The following is a 25,892-nucleotide window of genomic DNA, read 5'->3' on the forward strand; positions in this document are numbered from 1 at the left end:
AAAAAGAGCCGAGAAAATTATACCCACCATTTTTTATAAACATTTTTTTTTTATTGTGGTAGCAGTATCAAGCACATTCATTTAATAAAATCAATATGAAAAAGCATTCATTGATTGAAAAACACAGTAAGCTCAAATCATGCTTCACAATACAAGTGCACACAAAAAGATTCTTTCAGTGTAATACCTCAGTACAAAGTCACTAAATTCATAAAAAATCTGAATGCTGCAGGTATAAGTATTTCCTATACAATTTCTAATTATATATATATATATATATATATATATATATATATATATATATATCAAGGCTTACAATGTATTGCACATTGATTTTTACATTCAGTAACAAGACCTGTTTCATTTCAAAATTGCAATGTTAACACCGTTTAGAGTAAAATCTTGTGTATTAATATACAAACTTTAATATATCCTAATATCCTATTCTATTAGCTGTATTAGTTCTTTTTATCTATTTACACTGTGAGTCAATTAGTGGTAAATGTTAATGTCATGCAAGGAATACATAATTTCAAATATTGTAAAATTAATTATAAGAACAAATGCAAAAAAAAGGTAACATTTAAAGTGTAACGTCAATGAGTGTCTGATGGCAGAAAAACTCATCCCCTATCCGCAGGATCGTCTGTACAGAGTGGCGCGTCATGAACCCTGGGCGAATCGGGTGCCACCACGCCCACTCCATATATGCAATCTTCGGCTCTCCCATAGAGATATATGGAGGGGGCATGGCGGCCCCCACTTCGGCCAGGGGTCGTGATGCACCACTCTGTGGGAGAGCTGGGGCTCTGTACAGACAATCGCAGGGGACCACATTGCTCGGACCCCCTGCAATCTAAAACTTATCCCCTATCCTGCATACAGGGGATATGTTTTTCTGTAATGCTGGGCATGAGACTTGTTCTTTAAGTCCCAAAGCAACTTTGTAGCCTGAGAAATGGCTGAGACAAAAGCAACCAGGATATGGATTTGCAAGATCAATATCCTGACAGCTTTTTTCTTGGACAAGTCTTGGGCTAGAAAGTTGGCAGGAGATTTAAACAAAGATCTTGCCTCCAGACCATAATTGGAGTTAAACTTTAATTAAGGCAAACACTAGTAATGTGTGTAAGGCTTTATGCACATTAGCATAAATAAAGTCCATCGGGAAGACTAGAGCAGTCTGCAGCTCTACTCTTGCCATAAAAAAAGTACCAGAACCCCAAATGAACCCCCCAACAAACCCCATTAATGTATCCAGCTAAAAATGTATGGGTCGTAGCTGTAACGTCTAGTTTCGAATTAGGTTAGGACTATGAAATTGTAAAAAGGTTTTAGAAAAAAAGAGGAATAGATTATTTTGTCTATAAACTACTCAAGCATGCTCCATTATTTAGCAAAACAGTGACCTCAGTTTGTATTATTGCACATAACATTTGGCTATAAATATTTTCATCAATTGTCTTTTCATATTTAATTATAGACACATAACAAATATACAATACAAAGTGGTGTAAGCTTACAGTATCTCCATTCATAACAGAGTTTTGTATACAACAAAAAGACAATATTTTATTTGAACAGTTAGCCTTCATTCACATTTAAAAGGCAGCCTACATTGGAGGCAAAACGGTATGCCAACATATACTAAATTAGTGTAATAGCCACACGAAGAGCAGGTAGTATGCTCACTGAAAGGTATTGTACTGAGGGTACAACACCATATAGTACCTGTTGATCAATCATTGACTAAGCATAAAGGGGCAGCCAGCATCAACCAAAGCTCGGAGCAGAAGAAGAGATGCTTTGGATTGGTGCTCACCACAGTGTCCAAAGGACCTGAGGAAGAAGGCTGCAGCACCTTTGAAACGCAAAATAACAGTGTATGCTCGGAAAAGAATCAAACACAAACTTTGGCATGGGTATGCTGCTGTATACGTCAACAATACAGTACTTACAGTATGTTAACATATACCCTGAGTTTAGGCTACTTTTCAGATGTGAACATAACCTCGTAATGTATTCAAATGAAAGTCAACAGGCTGAAGGAGCCAGAAACAAAGAAGTAGCGAAGTGGGACAACCCCTTTAAGTTGTTTTTTTTACATTTTAAACAATCGTTCAGATGTTTTTTAGGGCCTTTCAAAAAGTAGAGTTTGCAGGATTTTTTTTGAAGGGTATGGAAACTTTTGAATGTAATTTAGTTTTTTTAATTTTTTAATTGTTGCTTTGTAGTTATGGTTTACATTTTTTACCATAGGTCTTTATTAATATTCTACTTTATTTCTCTTTTGCACCTTGCATGTTTTCACATATAGTACACATTGCTCTCTCTATTTTAGAATAAATCTGTAAGAACAGTTGACTGTTAGTTTTTTCTCCAGCTCATCTATTTCCTTTCCTGAACACACTTCTAAGCTGATTTTTGACCATAACTAAACTGACCTTTGATTTGGTCATAAATCAAATTAGGGAAGGGCTGCAGACCAAGCCCAACGGCAGCACCTTCTGACAGAGTTCCAAATATTTTTTTCCTTCACTGTAGAGTAGAATTATTAACAAAGACCTATAGAATCTAAGTTTTTTTTTTGCATACATCAAATGCATCCATATTTGTTATGGTTGTTAATATAAATGTGATAATTTACAAATTTATACACTAGTTGCTCAGGAAATGCCGGTTTAATATGCACAAAATGTATTTATGTAAATCGTATGCATTACTAATGGGTACCTGTCATATCACTAATGCTTATATTTGTTACTCACCAGGTCATGCAAATGCTTCACGTGTCTTTTTTATGCGTCAAGCTTCTTTATTTGGCTCATAAATCCCTCTGTTCTGCTACTCACTCATTCTGACATGCACTTCTCAGGAAGGGGCATGTCTAAGGCAAGCACTGAGCCAACCATTATTCACCATGCATTAACTTCCTCTCTGAGTCTGCTGTGCTGTGCTCTTTATCCAATCACTGCAGGCTGATTTGTAACCCCCTCTACTCTGTTGTCAGAAAGGATAGACAGGACAGGAGTGAGCATAGGGAAGTACTAATCCCACTCTTACTTCCTCATTTTATCCCTGCCTGTCCTTCAGCTGGGACAAAGAAGATGCAGCAGCCGAACAGAATCATATTCTGGATGGTTTGGGGACCCCTAATGGTTATGATTTGTTATAATGGCTAAAACTTTTTATGAAGAATATAAGAAAGGTTAAAGGAGAACTATCGTGCACAAGTGTATTCCCTATCCAAAGGATAGGGGATAGGTTTTAGATCACGGGTGATCTGACCAATGGAACCCCCCCCCCCTTGATCTCCTTCATGGAACACCCATTCTGCCCGGGAACAGGGCGTATTGTCCCCCGCATGAAGTGATGGCCAAAATGGCTTCAGCTCTCCCATAGAGATACATGGAGGGGGCTTGTTGGCTGCAGATTTGTGTGAGAGTTGATACGCTCTGTTCCCGGGGAGTGTGGGAGATCTAAAACTTAGCCACTATCTTTTGGTAGGGAATATTTTTTGTGCACAATTGTTCACCATTAATGTTTTGCCAAGATGTACAACATTTAAAAGTTTTTGATACTGACATTGCCCATTAAAAGTGAAAAAGACTGTATATTTATAAAACTAAAAACAGAAAGTATCGACTTCCTTTTCTCATTTCAACCACACATATCTTGGTCAGAATTTTTAACCAAAACCAGGAGTGGAACCAACACAGGGAAAAACTATAATAGAAAATGTATATCTTTTTCTGTGTTAGTCCCACTCCTTGTTATGATTAAAGATACTGAGCAAAGTATATTGTGTGAACACAGCCTTAGAATGCATGGAAAAAAATTACTACTTAAGGTCCTTGTGTGTACATTATGAGGCTGGAATTATTTGCACTAAAGCACAAAAACAAACCAATTAATTGCATTAATCTAGTCTAGTGCAAGTTCATGAAGGCCACAATACTTTGCCTACTACAAGAATGTGGATAACAGTGCAAGTTACACATTTAAAACAAAAGGAATCCTGTTATTTCTTTTTGGTTGATATTATATACTTTATATGACATTTATCAGCAAAGTTATTTCTAGACCGATTAAACTTTGTGTGCAAGGCATATGTATAACATTGGTAAGCATGCATACAGCAAAAGAGGCAGCGATCTTCAGCACTGCAACATTAAGAAGACACAAAACTGACCACTGATATCTCTCTAAAGTCTCAGGACTAATAAAGGTTCTTACTCCATTCCACTGAGACATTGAGACAAAGTAATGCAAAATGTGTATAATCTTTATTGAAAAAGTAGATATTTAGTAAAATTAATTAAAGGGGTACTCCGGCCCTGAAACATCTTATCCAAAGGATAGGGGATAAGATGTCTCGCCGCGGTGCCAGCTCACAAACAGCTGGGTGGCGACCACGGGGATGGAGTATGGTGACGTCACAACTCCGCCCCCGTGTGACGTCACCCCTTGCCCCTGCTATGCGAACACAGATCAATAGGATGTGCACAGAAAACATTAGGACAGGTTCACATTATGTTTGGCTATACAGTTAACAGTATAAACAAAAGATAAATGTATACTGTCAAAAAATGATATTACAATAAAATGATATTACAATAAAAAAAAAACTTAAAATACATGCTTTAAGGTCTTGATCCGGCAATTTTTGCCAGTTCATTTCTTAACATACATCTAGTACAGAGCTCCAAATCTCCAGCATAGACACAGATTTAATAGATAATGTATTCATTTAATAGGTAATGTATTAATGTAATGTAGATAATGTATTCATTAACCCTCCCAGAGGTGGGTACTGCATGCGAGATAGCCAGCGGCAGGACCCCCGCGATCAGACATCTTATCCCCTATCCTTTGGATAGAGGATAAGATGTCTTAGGGCCGGAATACCCCTTTAACTACTGTACATGTGCCAGGTTTCTGAGACATTTGCCATGTGCCAGGTTTCTGAGACATGAGGCTTTTTTCCTATCTCAACAAGGAGTGTAAAACTAACCAATAGGCGGTCTAAATGGCAACTAGACAGTCTAAATATGTGTTAAATGTATCAACAGGCTGATAAAACCGGTCAAACTGTAATAAATTATGTGCAATGGAATATAGTATGTAGTAAGTTCCTAAAACCCCTAGATGCAACAGGCAATGCAGACTGTTGCATCTAATGGGTTAGATACAGGACGGGGGCTTTAGGAGCTCTGTTGGGTTGCCAGAGCGGCTAGGGGCCTATCTATTGCCTCCAGTTCACCAATGTACACATGCTTTGACGCATAGTCTAATATGCTGTCAGTGAAGCACATTTACTGTCAACTATATAGCCAAACATGCAGTGAACCTAGCACTGGCGATCATATATCATATATCAAGATATTTTAGATATGACATCATTCATGACTATTATCAGTGGAAAAACAATGTACTAGATAAGCCTTATTCACTCACTCCTCTAAGGGCTAATACCTGTAAGTTTTATTACAAGTCATATAAGTGCATCATGCATTGAACATTTCTTTGTATCTTTTCATCATAAGCTTTCCAAGATATCCTCCATACCCCGCCTACCTCAAAAAAATCTATAAGCAATTACAATATACAGCATCCTAAATACTTCAAAGAGTGAACATTTTCAAGAATACACACTAAGGTGTGAATGTTCTTACAAGAAAACATTGAAAATTGATGTCGAAGAGAACAGATAAACTTGGAAGGTGCATAATTGCAGCCAATTACAGTAAAAGAAAAGCTTACCGTAACTGCAGATTATTAAATAGTAAAGTTAGTTTTACTTATGATTAAGACATTAATTATATTATTAAACACACTAAAAAAATAATCATTCTTGCAATTTATTGCAAAAAACGACAATGGAAAAACAATTGTCTTCTGTCCTAGTATATATATTGTTCATAGGTTCAAAATCTGTCTTGTGGCATCACAAACCTAAAAAAAACAAAAAACAAAGAAGATTATATACTTTACAGTAGAGATTTAGTCAAAAGTTCTGTCAGTCTAAGGGTATTGTCAAACATTGCACATTTTACTATGAGCAGACACATAGGGCTTCCCTGTTGCAGCTCTGTGTGTGCAGTATGGTTTGGAGGCCCGCCTCTAAAATTTACTGCATACACAGGGCTACAAAGTGCCAGTCCTCAGTATCCCTGACAAGCAGCTGAAGTTACAACAAAGGGAAAACTGATTAACCATATGGGGATAAAACTAAACCATGGCTAGATGGGGCATCTCTTCATGATCCCAGACATGCCTTTTTTATCTCCAAAGTCCAAGCACCAAGATATAAGACTTTTTTTTTTAATGCAAATGAGGCTCCAGTGCCCAGGGGACAATCCCAGGCATGACCAATGTGCAGAATTAGCCAGTCAATCTCTTATTCATCACCATTATGCTTCCTTGCAGCCTAGTACCTGTCAGTCAAATGGGGGTAGGTGTATGAATGCAGGCCCAGGGGAGGGGAATACAAGAAGATGGGCTGGCTACCCCCTAGGTACTTGCTATGCTGAGGAATAGTGTTGCTCACGAATATTCGCAATTCGAATATTATTCGCGAATATCGCATATTCGCGAATTCGCGAATTTCGCGAATATAGCGCTATATATTCGTAATTACGAATATTCGTTTTTTTTTTTTTTTTCACAGTACACATCACAGTGATCATCCCTCTCTGCTTCCAGCTTGTGTGGTGTAAAGAAGGCTCTAATACTACTGTGTGAGACTGGCGCGCGAAAATTCGCATATGCGAAAATTAGCATATGCGAAAATTAGCACATGCGAATTTTCACATATGCGAATTTTCGCGTATGTTAATTTTGTATATGCTAATATGCACATATGATAGTTTTGGCATACGCGAATATTCGCATATGCGAAAATAAAACGGGAATATAACGAATATGCGAATATTCGCGAATATATGACGAATATTCGTCCATATATTCGCGAATATTCGCGAATTCGAATATGGCCTATGCCGCTCAACACTACTGAGGAATTCCCCCTGGGCACTTGATCCTCGTCTGCATATTTTGACCTAATGCTTATATTTGTTACACACCAGGTCATGCAGATGCTTCACGTGTCTTTTTTATGCATCAAGCTTCTTTTTTAACTCATAAATCCCTCTGTTCTGCTACTCACTCATTCTGACATGCACTTCTCAGGAAGTTGTTTCTTCCAAATAAATTTTGTATTGATTCGCATATACAATATATCTACTTTATGTTTGAATCATAAAGTTGACATGTTTTTACTTTTGGAAGACATCAGAGGGCTTCAAAGTTCAGTAGCAATTTTCTACTTTTTCACGAAATTTTCAAAATCGGAATTTTTCAAGGACCAGTTCAGTTTTTAAGTGGATTTGAAGGGCCTTCATATTAGAAATACCCCATAAATGACCCCATTATAGAAACTGTACCCCTGAAAGTATTCATAATAACATTCAGAAAGTTTGTTAACTCTTTAGGTGTTTCACAGGAATAGCAGCAAAGTGAAGGAGAAAATTCAAAATCTTCATTTTTACACTCGCATGTTCTTGTAGACCCAGTTTTTGAATTTTTACAAGGGGTAATAGGAGAAAAAGCTCCACAAAATTTGTAAACCAATTTCTCTCGAGTAAGAAAATACCTCATATGTGGATGTAAAGTCCTCTGTGGGTGCACTAGAGGGCTCAGAAGGGAAGGAGTGACAATTGAATTTTGGAGAGTGAATTTTGCTGAAATGGTTTTTGGGGGGCATGTCACATTTGGGAAGCCCCTATGGTGCCATAACAGCAAGAAAAAACCCACATGGCATACTATTTTGGAAACTACACCCCTTAAGACATGTAACAAGGGGTTCATTGAGCCTTAACACCTTAACAGGTGTTTGACGAATTTTCGTTAAATTCGGATGTGTAAATGAACATTTTTTTATCACCAAAGTGCAGTTTTTTTCACCAAATTTACCATTTTACAACGGGTAATGGGAGAAAATGTCCCCCAAAATGTTTAAACCCTTTTCTTCGTAGTATCGAAATACCCCATGTTAGGATGTAAAATACTCTACGGGCGAACTACAATGCTAGGAAGCCCCTATGGTGCCAGAACAGCAAAAAAAAAAAAAAAAAAAACACATGGCATACTATTTTGGAAACTACATCCCTCAAGGAATGCAACAAGGGGTACAGTGAGCCTTAAAGTGCAACTGTCATGAAATCTTGGTGCAATAACATGAACACAGCCTTTGTACTGTGTGCAGGTGGTGAGTATAGCAATGTTTCTACGCCAGTGATTACCAAACAGGGTGCCTCCAGCTATTGCTAAACTCCAAGCATGCCTGGACAGTCAGTGGCTGTCCGGAAATGCTGGTGGTTGTTGTTTTACAACAGCTGGAGGCTCCGTTTTGGAAACACTGCCATACGATAAGTTTTTCATTTTTATTGGGGGGAAGGGGGGGGCAGTGTAAGTGGGTGTATATGTAGTGTTTTACCCTTTACTATGTGTTAGTGTAGTGTAGTGTTTTTAGGGTACATTCGCACTAACGGGGGTTTATGGTGAGTTTCCCATTAGGAGTTTGCGCTGCGGCGGAAAATTTGCCGCAGCTCAAACTTAAAGCAGGAGACTCATTGTAAACCCACCCGTGTGAATGTACCCTGTATCTCAAGCTGTTGCAAAACTGCAACTCCCAGCATGCACTGACAGACCATGCATGCTGTCTGGGCATGCTGGGAGTTGAAGTTTTGCAACATCTGGAGTACTACAGTTTAGAGACCAATGTATAGTGGTCTCCAAACTGTAGTCCTCCAGATATTGCTAGGCAACAACTCACCGGATTCCGTAGTCTGCACCAGGGAGCCGCACCTCATCGCCGCCGGTAGCTGACCATCGGTCACAGCACAGTTCCCCTGTTCTGCCCGGACTACAATTGGTGGGCAGAGCTGGGGAACCGAAGTTTAATCCCCCGACCCCTATCTGCTATTGGTCAGTCGATGGGGGGGTCTTAGGACACCCCAGGGGTTTGCACAGGGTTCCTGCTGAATGATTTCAGCAAGCATTCCGGTCCAGTCCCCGCCCGGCTAGTGGCGGAGACCGGAATTCAAACGGGCGTACAGGTATGCCCTTGGTCCTTAAGTACCAGGGCATCAGGGTGTACCTGTACGCCCTTGGTCCCTAAGTCGTTAAGGGTATGACTCTAATACATTATACATGACAATAGACAAAACATGAACGGATTGGGCTGCCGGAGGCTTTTTACTCAATGCCCTGGCTACTGGGGTACCTCGGTGGACACACTTCTCCCCAGAACTCTATGCATTGCTAGACAACATTAGACATTTGTTACCTAATTTTTGTACATGCACAGTGGGTTAACAGGAATATATTCTGGCCAGTAAAGTATCCTGGGCACTTCAACACAAGAAAATATTAGACATTAAACATTATAAACAGACTGGTACTATGGTAAATGCTACAGCCCTATTGTGAATAGATATATATGCATGACTTAACGTGGTGTCAGTGGACTATGTGTAGCACAGGACTTTATGTGGTATTTTAATCTTTTTAATATTGCCATGGTGGTGAGGTAGTAGTGACCCTCCTGACTGGGTCAGGATACCTTCCATACAAATCGCCAGACACAAAAACACTGTACACTGTGACCTTGATGTACAAACAAGTTATATACATTTTATTACATTACAAAAAGTATAGCACATTAGCACAAGTGTTGACTTGTGCAGAATAGTAAGCAAAAATATATTACTACAACAGGAGATATATATACACATAGGTCCATTTTACTTGAAAGTTGCTGTAGAAACCTGAAACAACAAAAAGTATTCTCACACAGAACACAGTTAGTCTTTTGAACCAAAGACTGACAAGATGCTCCTCAACATGGCATCTTTCCATCCCAGCTTCGCCGGTTGGTTAGCTTCCTAGGTTGTGACATGAACCTAGGGCCACGAGACTGAGCCTCCTCCATGGGGTTGACATGTGTGTTCCATGAGGCATGGGACAAATGGAACTTGGCGATGGTCGGACACACAGTGACCACCACCTGCACCGCAGCAGCTTGTGCCACTGGGGGATGAACAGTTGGTGCCGGGTGAACCGGCCAAACCCCCGCAACAGCTGGAGTAGGCAGAGACACCTTGGTTGATGGCTGCTGGTTAGGCCAAACCTCCTCGACCACAAGGGCAGGCTTGGGCACATCCTCAGATGACTCTGGCAGGTATCTTGGAGCCATAGCAGGCACCTTGGGCATGAAGACCTCTTCTCGGGCGGTACCTTTGACTTTTGGTGGCAGCAGCCCAAAGGGATCTGCGTCTCAGTTATAAGTGAATAAGTGAATGGAATCTGCGTTGGATTCTTTGGACGGGTCACCACAGCTGCCCACTCTCCTCTCATGCTCTGCACAAGTGTGTACTCCACAATCTGCCTGCTCTCAAGAGAATGCATTGCTGGAGGGAGATAGTCCCTCTGTACTGCCCGTGGATGGACTAGGATGGTTCCTCCATGATGGCAGTCCAAAAGGGTGCCAAACTCCCGTACCTTGTCAAACTTCACCACCATTGCGTGGTGGCATTCCAGGGGTGGCTCACCCTCTCGGGGATGCTCCAATTTTCTTATGTACAGGGCCTCCAGGGTTTTGGTGTCTTATTGCTGCGCCTATCGCACCTCAAACGGCAGCAGCTTCGGCCCATACTTCTCCATTCTCTGAGCCCTCAGTCTCTCCACAATTTCAGCCACTTCAGTATCTCTTTTTGGCCCTTTCGGACTGGGCTGGAGGAACTGGGGAATGGGACTTTCCTGGCAGGGGAAGAAGGTGCTCCCTCACGTATCGGATCAAACTGGGCTCAGCGCCGAATAACCACTTAGGCAAAGGTGGTGATGGTGGATGGACAACAGACTTCAGGGCCTGGGGGGATTTGCTCGGGGCTAAAGGTGGAAGGAGGGGTAAAAAACGCGACCTCAGCCGGGGTATTCACTTCCGATACTTTTGTCAGGATTTCGGCCCAGGACCCCCAGGTCTGGTGGTGAGGGTACAGCCTCACCGGTGATGATGCCCCTTGATGACTTGGATGTTTCCTCCTCTGGGTTCGCTGGCCAGTCCCCGTTGTCCTCCGGCAGTGGGACTAGATGGTAGGCCTCCTCGGCCCCAAGGGAAAGACGTTGCAAGCGGTTAGCTAGTTCTTGGAACAGCTGCGCCACGGCAACTTGACGGGCCTCCAGTACTCTCCACACGTGCGCTCACTTGTTGCGCCATGTTACTCCTCTCTGCGTCTTCTGGTATACTGTGTACCTCTGGCTGCGTGGTCCCTTTTATATTGGGCTCCAGGAAAATGGCCGCCAGCCGGAAGGATGTCAGTGGTGCATCACTGACTTCCGCTCCCCCGGCAACAAGGGACGGATCTTCACAGTTCCACTTCGGCATGGAGACAGCAACATGATTTCCACGCACAGGGGCGGGACGTTGACCAGCGCTGGACATTTTCGCGTGCTTCCCAGGCACATCTTTAAACCCATTCAGGTACAGGCAATACTGGATAACGTAACATGGCTTTTGTTCTAATTTTGCACATAGTTTTTGCGACTAGCCATTTTCAAAACAACATGCAGCAAACTTTTCTTCAACTCCCCCTCTAATTTCACAAGCGCCTCAGTTAAAACACATCTCAATGACAAAGTCCCGTACACTTTCTGGGGCATTGGCATGCTATTTTTGCAAACAGCATTGGACACAGTTCAGACTAGGGGGAGGACTTGTGGCATATGGTGCACACCTGTATCCTGTTTGTGATGCCAAAATTCGTGGTATGCGGGGTGCAGTGCAGGGCAGATGTTGTAACCCTGGGGGCAGATGTTATTAACCCCTTCTTGTCGTGACACCAGGGCGTGGTTTAGCCTTAACCACCCGAAGGTAATACTGCTGGTCCTGGGCTGGGCACGGGGGCAGTGAAGACACCAACGCCAAGTTACGGACAACGGTAGCTTTAGTGAGGGTAGACAGGTGATACAGTCTATGCAGTACAGCCAATATCCCAAGGAGGTGACCAGTGACACAGGGGGACCTCACAGGCTTGCTGGGACTTGCAGTAGGTAGAGACACTTTAGTGCAGGCCATGGTGACTATATAGAAGACTTGACTTGACAATTGATATGAAGATGACTTTGAGCTTACCTGAGCTCACTTTGTGGCTGCAGACTTTAGGCTTGAGGCCTCCAGTGCTCTGGACACACTCTGAGATGTCTTGACTGAACTGGACCTCAGGAACAAGAGAGCTCCAAGAGAGAGATTGCAGCCCCTCCCCTGGTTTTTAATGGGGAGCTTAGCAAGGATCCCATAGTTCACTTGGGGGGGGGGGGTCAACTGGTCACTAGTGCCTCCTGGGTAACAAGTACATGGTACAATATTTAAAGCAACAGTACACTAGTAATACAAACATATATATACAATAGGTATATTCCATAAAAGAATTGAAAGAAATGGAGCACTCACCCACCCCTCTGCACCCGTCCGCTCTCCCGCACATGATGGAACGCTGCTAAGCAAATATGCAATAAAGAAGTTTGTGGTTCCCTAAAGACCTGGTGAGTGCTCCATTTCTTTCAATTATTTTATGGAATATGTCTTGGACTTTTTATATGTGAGCACCGGAAAGGTTTATGTACCAGAGAAGCCTAGCCCACCTGTTGTGGAGTGTATATATACAATAGGGGTTACACTGTAATGGGTGTCCTGGGGACATGGAGGGACTCTGCCTGACAGGGCAGGAGTAATGTACGGGGACACACCATCCCGTACTGGGCCACCACACTTTCTTTATCGGCTCCACCCCTGGACTTCTTCCTATATAAGCCTGGCCTTACCGCTTCCTCTTTGTAAGATTATGGTGTTCTCAGCCTTGACCAAGCTTATACCTGTGTTTGACTACTGATACTTGTGTACTAACCATTTGCTGACTACTGAATACACTTATCTCCCCTATGTTGCCGATACCTGTGTACCGACCTCTGCTGATTACTAACCATGCTTGCCTCAATCATATTGCTTATACCTGTGTCTGACCATTGGCCGACTACTGACCAAGCTTGCCTTAATCATATTACTTATAGCTGTGTCTGACCATTAGTTGACTATGGACCATGCTTGTCTTCACCATATTGCTTATACCGGTGTACCAACCTCTTGCTGACTACTGAACACACTTGCTTCCACCATATTGCTTATACCTGTGTCTGACTATTGGCTTATGACTGACCACGCTTTCCTCCACTATATTGCTTATACCCGTGTACCGCCCTCTATCTATCTACTTTCATACAACCTTTTACATTCTTCCTGTAGTGGTACTTCTTATGAAAAGTACTTTTTAAATTGGATGATCCCTTTAATTTATTGAGAAGCACAATGGTCGGAAAAAACAACTAAATGTTAAACCAGTGTTTCCCACCGAGTGTGCCTCCAGCTGTCGCAAAACTACAACCTCCAGCATGCCCGTACACCTGTAAAAATGCTTACTGAGACCTGAATTAACATGTCCATCCTATTTTAAAAACTGCAACAATTTCTTTAACTTTGTGTTAATGTATTTCACAAAAAAAAAAAAAAAAAACACAGAGTATCTGTAATGGGATTAACATGTGAAAAGATACTTTGTGCTTCACACTTTACTATGAAGTTAGAGAATATTAAGCACAGTAGCTGTAACCACTTCCATGTGAAAAGTGTGTGGGAAAGAGAGTCCTCCAGGATTCCTAACCACAACTGAAGGGGGAACATTACGTATCTGAAACAAATGACATGTTTACTTAGCAGGTTTTACTTTCCCATAAAGGAGCTCTAGGAGAGCCAAGCACAGAGTCATTCTTCTTTCATAAAGGAAATAATAAGACAGTGATTTGGATAGTTTAGCAACAGGGGAAAAAAGCATCATGCAAAACTACTTGTCAAAATCTAGTTGTGGCAGAAGCAGCCTGCATCCCTTATGCTGTGGTATATGCCTTGGGGTACTACCTTAGGACTCCCTATTGGAGTGGTCTTCAACCTGTGGACCTCCAGATGTTTCAAAACTACAACTCCCAGCATGCCCGGACAGCCATCGGTTGTCCGGGCATGCTGGGAGTTGTAGTTTTGAAACATCTGGAGGTCCGCAGTTTGAAGACCACTGCCCTATAGGGTCCACCTTAGGCAATAATTAAAGGGGTTATCCAGGAAAAACATTTTATATATATATATATATATATATCAACTGGCTCCAGAAAGTTAAACATATTTGTAAATGACTTCTATTAAAAAATCTTAATCCTTTCAGTCCTTATGAGCTTCTGAAGTTAAGGTTGTTCTTTTCTGTCTAAGTGCTCTCTGATGACACGTGTCTTGGGAACCGCCCAGTTTAGAAGCAAATCCCCATAGCAAACCTCTTCTAAACTGGGCGGTTCCTGAGACACGTGTCATCAGAGAGCACTTAGACAGAAAAGAACAACCTTAACTTCAGAAGCTCATAAGTACTGAAAGGATTAAGATTTTTTTAATAGAAGTAATTTACAAATCTGTTTAACTGGAACCAGTTGATATATATATATATATATATATATATATATATATATATATATATATATATATAAAGTTTTTCCTGGATAACCCCTTTAAGCTTTTTGATAAAATATGTTTTTATGACTTTGCAATGAATTACATATTCTATGTTACAACGTTTTCCTCAAATAGATGAATTAAAGCTATCACAACTTCTACTAAAAAAGCTTCGAATTTTGTTATTATAGGACAATGGCCTCTTTATTATATCCTTTCTTAAATAGGCAAGGTCATTTGAACAAACTTTGCATAGATGAATAGCACAAGCAAATATTGTAATATATCTTATTAGACAAAAATGCTTCTTTCCCCCATTATAAAGCTTCTTACGTCACACCCACCTCCTGTGAGACTGTATTCCAATCTGAAAATCAGCTCAGCTTTGGCTTGTGTCTGCTAGACAAGCCAATACAACTCTATGGAGGTGGGGCAGTAACACTTTTAATTGTTTACCAAGCCACAACACTATGGTATTTGTGCCTGGTAGAGCTTACTGAGGCTCAGCGCTATACTAGTGAAGGGGCCTGTGCTGCAATAACAGGACCCGTGATAAGCAAATATATGGTACTGTGCCTGGGTACAGCTAGGTTCACACTGTATTTACGATTATTGTACACACTTTTATACTCTTAAAAAGGATACAAAAAAGTGTATGCTGTTGAACTCCTATCCCCTTGACTTACATTATAAAAGAATGCATTGCAACATATTCTGTACTTTGCTATACTATGCTATAGTACACAGCACTAAAAAAAAACAATGAGAAGAAAACCATTATAATTATAATTATACCATAGGAGTCAATGTTTGTTATATTGGGACAAATAGGCTTACCATGGATCATAGGCAATTTAACTACAGAGTTTTGTAATTCCGCTTTAAAATTCTGCATTGAAATTCTGGTGCAGCAGAGTCCCATTATCGCACACGGCAGTATTTCAGTGGTGGAGCTACCGTCCCTGAAATTCATCCGCTGAAAGACTGAACTTGGTCATTCTTTCGGCAGAATACTGCAATGAATTCAATGCCGTCTATCGGGACGGCAACGTCGGCGCCCTCAGAATCTCTGGCCTGAACATTTTCAGCCAGAAATTCTGTAATGTGAAACCAGCCTTAAAGGGGTACTCCGGTGAAAACCTTTTTTCTTTTAAATCAACTGGTGCCAGAAAGTTAAACATATTTGTAAATTACTTTTATTAAAAAATCTTAATCCTTCCAGTACTTATTAGCTGCTGAATGCTACAGAGGAGATTCCTTTCTTTTTGGAACACTGATGACATCACGAGCACAGTGCTCTCTGCTGACATCTCTGTCCATTTTAGCAACCGTGCATAGCAGATGTATGCTAAGGGCAACATGGTGGCTCAGTGGTTAGCACTGCTGCTTTGCAGTGCTTGGGCCTTGGGTTCAAATCCCACTAAGGACAACAAAAAATAAAGAGTTATTATTATTTTTATAATGACATCAGCAGAGAGAACTGTGCTTGTGATGTCATCAGAGAGCATTCCAAAAAGAAAAGAATTTCCTCTGTAGTATTCAGCAGCTAATAAATACAGGAAGGATTAAGATTTTTTAATAGAAGTAATTTACAAATCTGTTTAACTTTCTGGCACCAGTTGATTTAAAAGAAAAAAGGTTTTCACCGGAGTACCCCTTTAAAGTGATCTTGGTTCTCAACATGTGAAACAGAACATATGTAAAACTATATGAAATGTAATAGTGCTTCTATGATGTACTGAATGTGTCAAGGATGCATAAAAGAAATATATACATGATATATCAAACTCCATATCCTAGTGATAAGTAGGAAATAGAAGACGATAATCAGGATTGAACTCTGGCTTCAGGGTATTTTCTCTTCAGCAAATATGTTTTATTTGTTGTACAATCAACAGTTAAAAAACATGTCCAATAGAATTTTTTAACATTATTTTGCATGTTAATGGGTCTGATGTAAAGAATCTCTCTAAAGGCTGTGCAGGCAGTACGGCTGCTGTCATAATATGTAAAAAATAATATGTAAAAAACAAACAAACATTTTTTTAAAATAGATTAGAAAAAAAAATATGTTTTCGTTTCTGTCTAATCAGTAAAAGATATAGCTAAAATATAGTCCCTTTATTAGGAACCTGTCAGCAACATCAGAGTGGCCTAACTGTGTGCTGCTTGGTTATTGTCTGGTCTTATGATCCATGATTTTCTGACAGTTTTAAAGGGGTACTCCGGTGGAAAACCTTTTTTTTTAAATCAACTGGAACTATAAAGTTAAACAGATTTGTAAATTACTTCTATTAAAAAAATCTTAATCCTTCCAGTACTTATTAGCTGCTGAATACTAAAGAGGAAATTCTTTTCTTTTTGGAACACAGAGCTCTCTGCTGACATCACGAGCACAGTGCTCTCTGCTGACATATCTGTCCATTTTAGCTCCCCATCCGGCATTTCCCTGTCCATCCCAACACGACTGACAGGACTTCCTTTCCATATTAAGTGAAATACCTGTCAATCAAAGTGATCTAGAAGTGACCTGGAGGGGAGGGGAGTCACCAAGGGGACACTTCTTCATGGGCCCAGCACATAACACTGACCACAAGCCAGTGTAAAAACATTTTTCTTTCTACAGGCTGCAGAGCAAAATGTAGTTAAATAGGATTGGCATACCTGTCCCTATATCATCCTGCCCCTGGTTATGTGTGTATAATCTTTTTGACAGGTTCCCTTTAAAGAGGATATAATGTAGAATTCATAATATCAAGCTAGTCAAGCACAGAACCTGATGGTGTAAGTTATAAAGGGACTTTACCTTTTTAGCATGATATGTCCCAAAACATGTGGTCCTTAAAGGGGTACTCCAATGGTACACCATCAACTGGTACAAAAAGGTTGTACAGATTTGTAAATTACTTCTATTTAAACATCATAATCCTTCCAGTACTTCTCAGCTGCTGTATACCACAGAGGAAGTTGTATAGTTCTTTCCAGTCTGACCACAGTGCTCTCTGCTGACACCTCTGTCCGTGTCAGGAACTGTCCTTACCTGTAGCAAATTCCTATTGAAAACCTCTCCTGCTCCAGACACTTCCTGACATGCACAGAGGTGGCAGCAGAGAGTACCGTGGTCAGACTGGATCCCTTTAAGTATCCCTTTAAGATCATTGAAATAGCTTGAAAAGTGTTGTATACAGAAGATCTTCTAATCATTTTAGGGATCTCAAACTTACTTTTTTAATTGGAAAGATTTAGCAAAGTCTAAATGCTACCAAATTTGATCTACACAATCCAGTCAAAAGCATGAGAATCACTGTATGCCAGTGGCTCTCTGTTCTGGCTTATAGGGAATGGTCCTGAGCAAGTGATCTATACTGTTCATATGCCTGAATCTTTTCCAATATTAGGCCCTGATCACACAGCAGGATTTCTGAAATATTCCTCTGCAGCAGTGTCCCATTGATTTCATTGGGATTCTGCTGCAATGTGCACATAACAGAATTTTCGCAGCAGATGTTCCTGCCATGGAAATCCTGATTCCAGCATCCGCAGAAAGAACATACTTCTTTATTCATTTTGTTGATTCTGCTTGGAAATGCTTTGCCGTCTATTAGGCCATGTTCACATGTCTGAAGTTCCATGTTGGAACTCAACGGAATTCAACGGGATTCTGCTGCGCTGTGCACACGGCAGAATTTCCGTGCCAGTGTCCCGAATGTCCGCACGGAGATTCTCCATGCAGACATTCCGTCATGTGAACATAGCCTTAGACATGACATTTCCGAGTGGTCCTGGCGCATTCAAATGTGTTTTCCAGGTGGACATTCCGCACGGAATTAACCATGTGAACATAGCCTTATACTTCAACTATGCCAGGATCTTTATCTATTTTAAAAAGGTTTCATTTGTTATCTTACAAATTAAAACTATCTATCTACAAATTAAAACTATCTATCTATATAAAACTATTGATAAATAACTACACATTTAATGATTAGTTTCTGTTTAGTTCTCATCTGGTTCTGTTGTTATAATATTAAAAAAAGAAAAAGAAAAACCATTAAAAAAAAAAAAAGCAATTTTGAAGAAAGAGGACTTAACCCATGTATTCACTGTTCCTTAATGGACAGTGACAGAGAACATGACATTGTGTTATATTTTTCTAACACTTCATTGAAAGTCTTTGGCAAACCATTAGAATTTTAATCTGATTTGTTTTGTGAATTTCCTTTAGGATTAAGTCTGAAACTTAAATCTTTGTTATGACGAAATGCGAGAATTTTTTTTGGAACATCTACCCTGCAGGAAGAAAATCATTCCACCCTGTTAAGATATTTTCTAATGCTGCAAAAAACATTTGTGCTTATATTAACAAAAGCCATATAGGGAATTCTTTAAATGTCTTGAATTAGAATGGAACAGCCATCAAAAAAATGAACTTAAAACATCAGATCTCCTATGATGCTCTGTGTGCCTGTAGCATGTAGTATAATGTTATGGTTTCAATGTGCTCACTCTAACAGTATAGTATTCATATTGTAGACACTAGAGTAGTGTTTCCCAACCAGAGTGCCTCCAGCTGTTTCAGGACAACCACTGTAGAAAAGGAAAAGTACCAAAACAGGTGCACGCCACAATATAGCAATAAATGTTCAAAATGTTTGTTTTGAGAAAAATAGACATATGATGACATCTGAGGCAACATTAAGCTCTTAAGGAGGCAGGGCGTATCCATATGCCCCCATTTTAACTTCCTTAAGGACTGAGGGCGTGTGGATACGCCGGTGGGAATTCCGGTCCCCGCCGCTCAGCAGGCATCCCGGCATATCGCCCAGGGGGGTCCTGAGACCCACCCCATGTCGGCGATTGCGGCAAATCACAGATCAATTCAGATCTGCGATTTGTCGCAATTCATGAAATGTAAACAAAGACCCCACGTGTTCTGTCGCTTCTCAACAACTTCCTTTGGAGTCTCCTGAGAAGGTCGCTGAGAAATTACAGAACGCGTGGGGTCTCTGTGTAGGACACTACAATCTGGTCCGTCATCCAGTCTGGTTTGCCTCTTCATGGCTTAAACTTCCTCACCTGGGTTGCGTAAATAATACACTATCCTTTTTTCTATGGTTTATGTGCGCCTAATGTACAGGATGAGGTGAATATTAGCTGACTATCTGGCTTCAGACATTTATTGAAATGTTGTACTTGTACATTGTTTATATTTCATGGGGGTGTTGGACATATAAATGTATTGATATCGGGACGGGTGCAATTTCTGGAGGGGAAGTTCATGGCCCCTCTAAGGGTTGTGCTGCAGCTACATTGGAGCAATTTTAATTGTTTTTAATGTTTAATATTTTGGCTTACTATTTCTTTACTGTTCTGCTATCTCTGTTACCGACCTGGCAAGTTAACATTACTTATAGGTTTAGTTTGTGCTTCTTGTGCTTTTCCTGTTCTCTGTTCAGTTTGTCGTTAACCCATTGTGTCCTGACCTGATCCCTGACTTTTGTATTGTGTATGTATTTTATTGTTATGACATCGCTATGCCTTGCACACATTCATTATAGGGACCATCGTCCAGTTGGGGGTCTGTTACTTAGGGGTGATTTTCAAGTAGGCAGCAATAGAGGCTATTGGTGAACTTAGGCTGCACATATCCCTGCCCAACGTGATACTTAAACGATCATTTAGTGGTGACCCCCCAAGACTGGTTCACTCATCTTTATGTGATCTCCTTTATTTTTAAAACATGGCTGGACTATTGTATATACAAACCACTTGCAGACTTTTGTCTCAACCTCATTCCACATAGACTGTAAGTTTTCATGTGCAGGGCCTCACTCCTCTTGTTTGAATGTTTAGTGTGTAATAGTGTTATGTCTGATATTTGTCCTTATCTTATTTGTACTTTAAAAATTGTTAAGTGCTGCAGAATTTGCAGAATTTGCTAGTGCTATAAATCTATAAATCTAAAGTATTATTGTTTTACCAGCGCATAACAAATGAAGTTGCTCAAACCTATTAACAGCAAGTAGTGAAGATGAATATTTTTCCCCATGGGACAGTCTTGTACACCAAGTCTTTAACCTGTTAAGGATGTGGGGCGTATAGGAAGGGGGCAGTAAAGTGATCTTTACTGCTGCCCTTCTAGTGGTTGCCAAACTGCAACTCCCAGCATGTCCAGACAGCCAAAGGCTGTCTGGGCATGCTGGGAGTTGTAGTTTTGCAACATCTGGAGGGTCACAGTTTGGAGACCACTATTACAGTGGTGCCCAATCGGTAGCCCTTCAGATGTTGCCAAACTACAACTCTCAGCATGCCTAGACTGCACAGGCATGCTGGGAGTTGTAGTTCTGTAACATCTGTCACTTCTGATTTTGTAATTTTCATGCAAATTTTGAAAATTGCTGCTATACTTTAAAGCCCTCAAATTTTTTCAAAAAGTTTAAATATGTCTATTTTATGATGCCAACATAAAGTAGACATATTGTATTTGTGAATCAATATAAGATTTTTTGGGAATATCCATTTTCCTTACAAGCAGAGAGTTTCAAAGTTAGAAAAATGCAACATTTTCCAAATTTTCATGAAATTTGGGGATTTTTCACCAAAAAAGGATGCAAGTAACGACGAAAATTTACCACTTAAATAAAGTAGAATATGTCACGAAAAAGCAATCTCAGAATCAGAATAATCGGTAAGAGCATCCCAGAGTTATTAATGCTTAAAGTGACGGTGCTCAGAATTGCGAAAAAGGGCTGTGTCCTTAAGGTGAAAATGACCTGCATCCTTAAGGGGTTAAGAAGAGTCAACTATAAACACGTTTCCTTTGAGTTTTTGGGCAAATATGTAGTTAAATGTTCAACTTTTAACTAAGTGTTAAAGGGGTTTCCATGATTAGAAATAAACAGCTTCTGTATTCTTCTAGAAACAGCACCACTCTTGTCCCTAGTTTGTGCGTGGTATTGCAGCTTAGTTCTCTTTAAGTGAATAGAGCGATGTTTTAATACCACAAACAACTTGAGGACAGCTGTAGCGCTGTTTTTGGAAGAAAGCAGATATGTTTTTCTAATTCTGGATAACTACTTTAAAGTCTGTTTTATTTGTGTTTATTTATTTCTCTACATTTAGTAAACTAGTGCTGGTGTCTATATCCTTAAAGGGGTACTCCACCGCTAGACATGTTATGCTGGGGGTCTGGATGCTGGGGACCCCCTGTGATATCCACCCCGGCACCCAAGTCATCTGATGCACGGAGTGAACTCCGCTCCGTGCCAGATGACTGGCGATCACAGCTGCCACACCCTCTCCATTCATGTCTATGTGAGGAGGCGTGATGACTGTGTACTAGCTGTCACACCCCCTCCCATAGACATGAATAGAGGGGGCATGGTGTGACATCAAGAAAGCACCAGGCTTCCGTGACTGTAACGCTGCATCGCCGGCACGGAGATCGCGGGGGGTCCCAGCAGTTTCCCGTGATCAGACATGTTATCCCCTATCCTTTGGATAGGGGATAACATGTCTAGGGGCGGAGTATCCCTTTAACCTTTTACTGTGATAAGGTAAATTAACAAAAGTGGAAGCATTTTAAAGTTTCCATGCACTATAAGTGCTGTTGAATTATTTGAGATAATCTGAATGCACAGGAAAATGTCATTCCCAACAATGGAACAATAGGGCTGAAATATTGTATCTTACAGATATGTACTTTTCATAATGGCTCAACATATCCCAACATGTATGTCATGAAATGAGTATAGTGAACACAGGATTTTAGTGACATTTTTGTGATATTCTGTGAGGATTTATTTCATGCTATATGTGTCTTTCTAGAAGGTAGTAAGATTGTATTTTATTTGTATCATGAGAAATTAGAATCCTTAACTAAATTCAAGGAAAGGTAACAGTGGGCACATCTCATTATGTCACTTTATAGTAACTGAAGCTGGCCATACAAATTAGATTAAAGTCAGCTGGACCTTCTGATTTTGTAAGGCTTAGCCAAGGCCATCTAGGGACTATTCACATGTACAGTGTCCTGCGCCTATCTGATGCGCAGGATTTGAAGCTTTATTCAATCATTTAGTTTACATTGAAATCTGCAGCATAAAATCCTGCACATCAAATCTGCGCAGGATACTGTACGTGTGAACAGACCCCTAATGTGTATGGAGAATCCAGATGTAAGGGGAGAGAAGGATCACATATGTTGAAGTTGAAAATGCTCTATCTTTTTGTTTTAGGAAAATAAGTAGATTTTCCTCCCTATTAGGGTTAAAACAACTAGTTGACAAAATGTATAATACTTATTTGGTTAATTAGTTTGTCCTGCCCAACAAGGGCTGCCACAAAGTGATCTTTTTTGCTGGCTATTAACCATTTAGATGCCCCTGCCAAAACTAACAGCGGCATTTAAACAGATGTTCTATGTGAGGGTGCATTCACACTACGTTTTAGCAATACAGCAGCTGGCAGGAGAATTTAAAAACCAGCCACTGCCGTATCCCCACCGGACCTGCGTTGCGTCCCCTTCTATTGAATAAGCTGGAAGATGTCAGAAAGTGACTACAGCTGGCTCATTTTTGAACTGTATCAGTTTTATTGCCAGACTGAAAGTCCAGCAACAAAACCAGATAGAGTACAAAAATGAGCCGGCCGGAGTCACTATCTGCATAGCATTAGATGAGCCGGACGCAGTCACTATCTGCATAGCATTAGATCCTCACCTATTCTACTTTACTTTGTAAGTGAAGACTTATCTAAAGTATCTGATATTCTAAGCGGCTCTCTGAACCATAACATTGGTCTCAGGGCAAAGTGGAACTGTCTTGTGGATTTATTTCCCAATGTCATAATGAGACATTATCATGCCTTAAATGCCAAAGAAGTGACTTGAAGAGCTGACATATCAATTGCATTCTCTTAGATTGTGTTGTTATTAAGCTAAACTGTTGTCGGCAAATAACCCACTGTCTGATCAGTTAGCCTAGGAGCCTCTTACACAAAAATATGATATGATCTATCCATCTATGGGATTACTCTGCACAGATTATCAATGAGTGAAAACCTATTAAAAAATTTCACAATGAGTCTTAGTGGTTGACGTACTTATCCACATCAGGAATGCTGGAGTCTCCTATAATTATCACCTTACCATTTACTGACATCTTGGTGATGTGTGATTTCCATTACTAATTCCCTCATTCAGCACAAAAATTCAATTACTCATCTTACTGTGTATTCCGCACCCACACTGTATATTCTTTCCTTATTCCATTTCTTAATGTCTAAGCATGCATATGGGTAGAGATGAACACATTTTTAGAAAAATTTGATTTGGACGATTCGCAGAATTTTCTCAAAAAATTTGTCTTGTTCCGAATCGCTATTAAAAACAGCTATATATGGCCTACAGAGAGCCTCAATACGGGTGTGGAACACTTTGCCTTGTCCTATCATGCATAGGGAGTGTGCTGTGTTAGTGAAATAATATTGTTATTCAGTATGGCATGCTGATTACAGGCATCCCTATTAGAATCTGGATGTGGCAGCAACAAGACCATATGGCGTCAAAATTGAAGAGAATAAATAGATTTTTTATGTAATTTTTATTTTAATGAGCATTGAGCTGGTGGTCAGCTGCGAGGTGAGCTACCACCTGTTCCAGCCTGTGCCTCTCAGCACCACTGCCCCCCCCCTTGACTGTCTTACTCTTTGTGGAACTGCAAATGTTTCATTTAATCAGTTATGGTTCATTGTTATCGCTCAAACCTGTTTCATTGGATTCTTGTGGTAATATATGATGTCGATGACCATAGGGCCTCAGTCTTGAAAAGATTACATCTATTTTTTGGAAATTTAAATTTAAGATTTTAACATTTAAATTTAATATTTCACTCCCAAGTTTAATGTCCCGGGCCCCGGAGTTTACTTTGAATAAATAGTGTGGCTAAAAAAGACCAAATCTAACAAGGAGTCACATGTCACATAACAGCACAATGACAGAGCCTGGAGGTGGCATTAGTATGAGGAGACCATATAGTGGCTGAATGACACAGCCTGGAATTGACGGCAGCTTGAGGTGAACATATAGTGGCTGAATGACACAGCATGGAGGTGGCGGCAGAATGAGGAGAACATATAGTGGCTGAATGACACAGCCTGGAATTGGCGGCAGAATGAGGAGACCACATAGTGACTGAATGACACAGCCTGGATTTTGCAGCAGCATGAGGAGAACATATAGTGGCTGAATGACACAGCCTGGATTTGGCGGCAGCATGAGGAGACCATCTAGTGGCTGAATGACACAGTGTGAAGGTGGAGGCAGCATGAGGAGAACACATAGTGGCTGAATGACACAGCGTGGAGGTGGCGGCAGCATGAGGAGAACATATAGTGGCTGAATGACACAGCATGGAGGTGGCGGCAGAATGAGGAGAACATATAGTGGCTGAATGACACAGCCTGGAATTGGCGGCAGAATGAGGAGACCACATAGTGACTGAATGACACAGCCTGGATTTTGCAGCAGCATGAGGAGAACATATAGTGGCTGAATGACACAGCCTGGATTTGGCGGCAGCATGAGGAGACCATCTAGTGGCTGAATGACACAGTGTGAAGGTGGAGGCAGCATGAGGAGAACACATAGTGGCTGAATGACACAGCGTGGAGGTGGCGGCAGCATGAGGAGAACATATAGTGGCTGAATGACACAGCATGGAGTTGGTGGTAGCATGAAGAGACCACATAGTGGCTGAATGACACAGCCTGGAGTTGGCGGCAGTATAAGTAGAACATATAGTGGCTGAATGACACAGCCTGGATTTGGAGGTAGCATGAGGAGACCATATAGTGGCTGAATAACACAGCGTGAAGGTGGCGGCAGCTTGAAGAGAACATATAGTGGCTGAATGACACAGCGTGGAGGTGGCGGCAGCATGCGGAGAACATATAGTTGATGAACGACACAGCGTGGAGGTGGCGGAAGCATGAGAAGAACATATAGTGGCTGAATTACACAGAATGGAGGTGGCGGCAGCATGAGGAGAACATACAGTGGCTGAATGACACAGTATGGAGGTGTTGGCAGCATGAGGAGAACATATAGTGGCTGAATGACACAGTGTGGAGTTTGCGGCAGCATGAGGAGAACATATAGTGGCTGAATGACACAGCCTGGATTTGGCGGTTGCATGAAGAGAACATATAGCGCTGAATGACACAGCCTGGAGTTGGCAGAAGCATGAGGAGAACATATTGTGGCTGAATGAAAGCGTGGAGTTGGCAG

General features: G+C 40.8%; 1 protein-coding gene across 3 annotated transcripts in view; it reads right to left on the minus strand.

The window, feature by feature from the left end:
* Positions 1-311: 311 nt before the first annotated feature.
* Positions 312-25,892, minus strand: part of C5H8orf34 (chromosome 5 C8orf34 homolog) — a 355,582-nt gene continuing 330,001 nt past the window's right edge. For all 3 annotated transcript variants that reach the window (XM_056522121.1, XM_056522120.1, XM_056522122.1), the window contains one exon: positions 312-5,955. Coding sequence is in view for 1 of the 3 variants with exons in the window: in XM_056522122.1 (XP_056378097.1) it covers positions 5,948-5,955 (8 nt within the window). In the remaining 2 variants the exon portion in view is untranslated. The remainder of the gene's footprint in view (positions 5,956-25,892) is intronic.

This window comes from Hyla sarda, chromosome 5 (genome assembly GCF_029499605.1).
Source record: "Hyla sarda isolate aHylSar1 chromosome 5, aHylSar1.hap1, whole genome shotgun sequence".
Classification (NCBI taxonomy): Eukaryota; Metazoa; Chordata; class Amphibia; order Anura; family Hylidae; genus Hyla; species Hyla sarda.